Source organism: Diospyros lotus, chromosome 15 (genome assembly GCF_014633365.1).
Source record: "Diospyros lotus cultivar Yz01 chromosome 15, ASM1463336v1, whole genome shotgun sequence".
Classification (NCBI taxonomy): Eukaryota; Viridiplantae; Streptophyta; class Magnoliopsida; order Ericales; family Ebenaceae; genus Diospyros; species Diospyros lotus.
In genome coordinates, this window is record NC_068352.1 from 34,208,390 (window position 1) to 34,215,538 (window position 7,149).

The following is a 7,149-nucleotide window of genomic DNA, read 5'->3' on the forward strand; positions in this document are numbered from 1 at the left end:
TCTCCTCTGCTCCATGGTTTGATTCTTGTTTGCCCCTAGACCTGTAGCATTCTTGGCCTTTCCTTGTCTTGCTGCCTATGTTACAGTCTTGTGATTGCCCCAGGTTGTACATTTAGACCTTTACTAGGTTGTGACCAGGGCTGTGTCCACCCTTTGTTTTTCTTGAATTCAGCCTCCCATGTCAATTCTTGCAATCATGCCTTTTTTGCTGCTTGTTTAACCGACAATGGCCCCAACATCTTTACCATTGATCACAGATCGTCTCTCAACCCGCTAATGAAACTCGACACGAAGTAAGTCTCGGGCAAGCTCAAATGGGCCATTCCTATCAAAGCCCTCATTTCTTCGGACCTTCTTAAGTAATCTTCATCTACCCATCTTGCCTTAGTTTATTAAATTATTCCACCACGTCTGCCATGCTCCTTTCATCGAATTGGCCACACAACTCTTCCGAGAATGCCAACTAAGACACTACTCTCTTTTTCGCTTGCTTCCAGCTTTGGTACCAGGCGTCGACAGTGTTATTGAGATATGTTGCCGCCATTGTCACCTTTTGCTCTTCTCCGACCTGATACAGTTCGAAAAATCGCTCACAAACAGACCCACCATCTTGGCTTCACCCCCTAAAAGATTGGAATTTCTAATTGAGGTGTGGGGGTATGGCCAATGCCCGAAGAAGCAGGCCCCTGCCATGGGTTTCCCTTTCCCATGCAACCCTATCCTTCGCCATCCTCAGCCCATCCGATCTGGGAAGAATTCCATCCCCGACAAAGATCGATTCCGGCCCCGATCTTGGAGGAAAGTCCTCCAGTAATTGAAATTTCGGCAAGGCAGACAACATGTTAAACATGTTGTCGATCTTCTGTCCGTAGAAGTCCGCCCTTTCTTGGCCCCTCACCAACCCACGTACATTATCCCTCGGGGCCACCATATCCTCCCGACTTGGGTTCTTCATGGCTGCTATGTCCTCCTGCATGTGCGCCATACTCGACTCCAAAGCTTCCATATGCGACTCGAGTTGCTTCAAACGCATACCTTCTACCATGGCTTAAATCATTCGTCATCGATTGTACCCGTCGCTCGTCTGCCATTACTCGCGCCTGGGAGCCACCAAAGATCAGTGGCTTTGATGCCAAATTGTCAAGCCCTTAGGTTAAGGGCTGGCAATTGGTGGAATTCCGAGAGGAATTCCTGTATGAAACAAGATTAAGAAAGAAAATGAGGTAGGGAGAGAATAGAGAACGAGAGAGAGAGAGAGAATCAAGAAGACGAGAGAGAGATTTGTTATTCAATCCAAGCGTGACTTCTCCTTCTACAATAGCCTACTTAATAGGCGCATACTCAATCAGTTGGAAGGCTAACTGCCTTTCCCACTAGTTACAACAGACCCTCCCAAGAGTTCCCTACAGTTACACCCTCTATTTATTACACTTCTGCCCTCGAGTCATAACACACCTTTAAAACGGCCAAACTAGGCTCTTGGGGACTCCTTCAGTCCTTACAGAGTTTTTTTTTTTAAATTTGCACACCACTTTTTACTTGGTTGGTGAACCAAAACCAGGTGGCAATTCCATATAAATCTCCTCCTTTAGATCCCCATGCAAAAAAACATTTTTAACATCATATTGTTGTAGTGGCCAACCTAAATTAGCAGCTAAGGATTAAGGCACCCTTACCGTATTCAATTTTACAACTAGAGCAAAAGTATCAGGGTAGTCCTAACTTTACCGTGTAAAACCCACTCACTGGATGTTTTCCTTTAGGCAACTGAACTAGCTCCCAAGTTTGATTATTCTTCAGGGCTGCCATCTCAGCCTCCATGGTAGTCTTCCAATTCTTATTACCTGTTGCTTCAGAAAAGGTTTTGGGAATAGGAATGGTATGAAGGCTAGTGAATAAGGCTTTATGTCTAGATGACAGTTTGGAATAGGTTAGGAATAAGTGTAGGGGATGTTTTGTGTAGGTCCTTGTACCATTCCTAAGGGCAATAGGCAAATCAAGATCACAATTAGAAGCTTCAGGCTCAACATCACAATTAGAGAATTTAGGTTCAGCATCAGGTATAGATTCAGTAGGTAAAATACTTGGTGAGATGTCAAGAGTGCTGGTAGTGATAGGACTTGAATTAGATGTAACTTGCATAGGGGGAGGAATCAACACTTTTCTCCTTGAGCATACCTGCAGTGGACAGGAAGTAGATAGTGAAGGCTTCCCTAGTGGCATACTTGGTGAGTCCTTTGGGATAACTAATGGGAGAGAAGAGGATGATAGCTTAGGAAGAACAAAAACCTGATCCTTATCCTTTAGAATTGGATTCTCCCCCTGAGGATAAGGTTGGCCAAAATAAGGGATATTCTCAACAAAGGTAACATCTGCTTAAATAAGAACTCTCTTGGTAGGAGGATGATAGCACTTATAACCTTTTTGAGTAGAAGAATATCCAATAAAAATACACTCGAGGGCACAAGGATCAAGTTTACTTCTGTTAGGAGTAGGAACATGAACAAAAGTGACACACCCAAACACTTTAGGCTTCAAATAGCTACTGATATGGAAGTCAGGAATGGTCTTGGTGAGAAGTTGGATTGGACTCTGGGAATCAAGGGTTTGAGAGGGTAGTCTGTTAATGAGAAAAGTGGCTATTAAGGATGCTTCTCCCCAATAATGTTTGGGAATATTATGGTGGAAGAGAAGAGCTCTAGTAACAGCCAAGAGGTGGCCATTCTTTCTCTTACCCACTCCATTTTGCTGAGTGGTACAAGGGCAGGAAGATTCATGGATAATACCTTTCTGTTGAAAGAAAATAGATAAGGATTGATTGAAGTAGTCTTTGGCCTTATCAGATTTAAATCTTTTAGTCTCAACCCCAAACTGATTTTTAACCATGTTGTAGAATATAGGAAAAATGTTTTCCACCTCAGATTTAGTTTTTAATAGATATAACCAGACTACTCGTGTAATCGTCAACAAAAGAGATAAACCAACATGTCCCGAAGATGTTAGGAACAATTGAAGGGCCCCATATATCACTGTGAATTGGAGTAAATGGAAAATTAGTTCTTTTATTCTTAGCCTGCTCACCTGGTTTCTCAAGGTAGTAAAGTCCAACCCTAGCCCGAGCATGCCCAATCATCTTCTTCGTGTCCTGTTCCTGGAACTCACAGAAGGTTGGGTGAAAAACAACATTGCAGTTAGCATCCAAGGTGAGTTTTTGAATAGAGATGAGGTTAGTGAAGATTTTAGGGACATGGAGGACATTTTTTAGGTTGAGATGTTTGTTAAGAAAAACATCCCCTTGGCCAGCCACAATGGTTAAGGATCCGTCTGCCATTGTAATTTTTTTGTAATTGGTTGAGGAATTGGTCATGTGATTTGTGGCTCCAAAGTCTGGGATCCAGGTATTAGGATGGGCATTTTCTGAAGCATGTAGAGTAAGAGAAGAAGAGGAAGAGATACCTATGAGTGTAAGAGAGCATGTAGCTTTCTCAGCTTTCTTGTTAATGGATTCCAACAAACTCCTCAACTTTTCAATTTATGCTTTGTTAAGTTCCAGTACATCTCCCTATTTTAGAATCCTTTGTTCAGTTTGTTGATGGCTGCTGGCCACATAAACTTGTCCTTGGCCTTTCATTTGTCCTCCCTTATATGGCTTCCCATGGAGTTTCCAACACTTCATTATGGTGTGCCGGGTCTTTTTGCAAAACATGCACCGTGGTGAGTCCTTGTCCAATGTCTTATTCTCTTCCCTAGGCCCCTTGTTCTGAGTAGAGGCCTTCAGCGATACAAGGACATAACTCTGTGTAGAAGAACTGTCCAACATCTCTCCTCATCTTCCTTTTTCTGCATGCACTATAGAAATCACCTTATTTAGAGATGGTAAATCCTCCTTACTGAGGATTTGAACTCTCACTGCATCAAACTCCATGTTGAGGCCTGCAAGAAAGTCATGTGTCATTTCCTTCTCCACAAATCTCTTTTGTAAAGCTACATCCTCACTACACTTCATTTTAAGGCACTGATAGTGGTCCAACTCCTGCTGCAGAGTTTGCAAACTCTATAATGGACCGAGAGCCTTGCTGGGTAGCTGCAACCTTAGTCTTGAATCTCTCGATCGCATAGATTTGTGCAACATCATGTACCTTGGAGTAGGTAAGCTTCACTGCATCCCAAATATCTTTGGCTGTTGTTAGGAACATGACCATGTCACTAATCTCCGGAATCATGGAGTTCCACAACCAGGACATGACTAAAGAGTCCTCTTCATCCCATGTTGCAAACATGGGATCACCCTCCTTTGGACCAGTCCCCAGTAGGTGGCTTAGCTTCCCCTTCCATTTCAAAAAAGTGTGGATCAACTAGGACCACTTTAAATAGTTCTTAACATTCAATCAGTAAGACACACCGATTGAATATTCTGTAGCTCTCCTCCTGAGCCTACACCATTGCTTCCAGCAAACGGAACTTCCGTTGTACCATGGGAATTAGCCGAATCTGACGTGGTATTGTGGGTATTGGACATCCTATGAAAGAAGACTGATTGAATATTGATGAAGGCCATGACAATCGAAGTCACAAACGGATAGTGATCGATGTCCTAAGGCTCTAATACCATGCCAAGAATGACTAGGAAAAAGAATTCAATCTTATTCCCTTGAAGGGATTATTGAATTTATGTATAGAGTAGCCTATCAAAATAGGATGTTTCCAAATTAGAATAGGAAGTTTTCAAATCCAGATTTGGAAACCTATATAATTTAGGATATAACTAATTTAGAATATAATCACAGCCATATATCTTTTAAAAGATATACCATCAGTGTTCTAAAACGTGCTAGGCGCTTGTCGGGCGCTAGGCTGGGGCCTAGCGCCTAGACTGCCTAGGTGGTGCATAAAAAAATTATTTAAATAAAATTTATATTATCTCAAATACACATACATACATATATGTTCATATATATATATATATAAACAAATCATATATATATATAGAGGCTATATATATAAATCTATCTCTATTTATATATATATAAAGCTATAAACAGATCACATATATGATATATCTATATATTGTTAGAATTATTATATTATATATAATATTGTGCATATATATATATAAAGTTATAAACAAATCATATGCTTGGCTCTCATCAGAGCCTAGAAGGGGCAAGAGCTTATATCATGTTTACTATTTTTCGGTGATCACTACCATCGTCAACTACAGTGCGACCACAACCCAAGCCGACCCATGCCAATTAGCCATCGTCGCCACTGTTTCATCACCGTCTCTTTCCTGTAGCACCGCTAGATCTGGCTGTTCCATCATCATCGCTTAGATCCAATTGTCGGATCTTAGATCCATCCATCTGATTTGGGATGGACATGGAGTCGAGCGATAGATGAGCCCAAACCACTGTTATGAGAGGAGAGGATATAAAAGGGAGGGGAAAATTGGGCACAAAAAACACGTCTGAGAGGCGTCGCCTTGGCTGCATCGGCCGCCTAGGCGCCACCTGGGCCTGATTAATCAGGCCCGGCGCCTAAGGGGGCGATTTGAAGGTATTTGTGGCGGCTGGGGGCCGCCTAGCGCCTTGCCGGCGCCTGCCTTTTAGAACACTTATACCATACATCTTTAGAAAGGAAAAACAATTAAGTGATATGTCTAGCTTGAGAATGAGGACAAGATATATCACATATCTTTGATACAAACAAACCGAGCAAAGCTGAGCTTTGCCAAGCTCAGGCTCGTTTGTTAAGAAATTTTGTCAGGCTTAGGCTCAGGCTTGCACTTGGGCTCCAGCTCGTTTTGAGCTCAAATTTCAGGCTCAGCTCGTTTATACGTGACAAGCTTTAAATGAGCTTGTTCATTAACTCCAAATCTCAAGCTCAATTTTAGGCTTGTCTGAAGCTCGATAACATCCTACTACTTATAAAAATAAAAAATCAACAATCAAACCCAAATATTGCAGAGAAACTAACTACAACATCCAAATATTACAAGATCCAAAATGTTCACATCTCTCACAACTCACAAGTTATACACAACCTATGTAATGGAGCTCTATTTGGAAATTAAAACTGAGAAACCTAGAAAAACTACATCCCCAAGCCACTGAAGCATAAAAAATCAGCAGCTATAACCAAGCAAAGCACCTGATTTCCCTGAGCAGAGCGTGTAGAGATTCCCAAAAAAGATTCAGTATACAAAGACTGCTATAAACTTATAAATCAACATGTTTTCCACCAAGGTGTTGACATTATGAATTAAAGAAACAAGTTAAGGGGCATATTTTAAGAAAATGCTTTTCTTAGAGTAGATCTAGTGCCTATTGAGGACAGACAGCCACGAAATCATTTATGAGGGTTGGTAATAAAAGATCAACATCTTTACCTGGAAGGATGAAACTACTCAATTTAGGAGGTAGGAACAAGTTTACAGATGAAAGCTAATGAAATCATGGGTTGAGGTAATTGTGAAAAGATTGGAGGCTTGACACAATTTATGGTTCATTTCCTTGACACTGTTATTGGAACAAGAGGCCTTTCTATTTCCTTTTCTGTTGATGCATGCTTCAGGAAAATGTTATCTATTGAACAGTAGTAGTTTGAGAAAGTGACCTGACAGGAGAACCATTGGTATTCGATTGATGCTAGGTTCATAACTGATGGATGTGGCTTCTGCTGATATAGAAATTTCAGTTTATGATTGGAGTTAATGGAGTATTTCTTGTCGATGCAATTGTTGGACGATATAACATTAATATTTTCTTCTTCCTTTCAGGATTGAGCCCGGTGTTCAGTAGCAGGATTATTTTCTCCAAGAGCCAATCTGAAGCTTATGCTTTTCTGATGATGTTTTTCATGTTTTCCGCTAAACATTTTGTTTGTTAAGTGTATCAAGGAAGCCTTTCCCCTGCCCCAAGGGATATTAGTGTTTCCCTTTTCATTCATCTTTTACTTTAAGTTTGTAAAAGAAAGTTAATGCTAACCTTGGTAGTAGTTGCCTCTGATGAAAATACCGAGTTTTCATCTATTGATTCACATGTTTGTCGATAGTCAAATTCATGAATATGAACGTTAAACACATGTTTCACCAGGCTCAGGCAAGTGGAAACCAAGTCTTGTGTTCCTGCTTGGGAATTTGCTAGTCAT

General features: G+C 41.0%; 1 protein-coding gene across 3 annotated transcripts in view; it reads left to right on the top strand.

Annotated features, from left to right (window-relative positions):
* LOC127791911 (B3 domain-containing protein Os07g0563300-like) overlaps positions 1–7,038 on the top strand; it is a 34,480-nt gene extending 27,442 nt beyond the window's left edge. For all 3 annotated transcript variants that reach the window (XM_052322088.1, XM_052322090.1, XM_052322091.1), the window contains one exon: positions 6,779–7,038. In XM_052322088.1, coding sequence (XP_052178048.1) covers positions 6,779–6,888 — 110 coding nt within the window. In that variant the 3' untranslated portion in view covers positions 6,889–7,038. The remainder of the gene's footprint in view (positions 1–6,778) is intronic.
* The last annotated feature ends 111 nt before the right edge of the window (positions 7,039–7,149 follow it).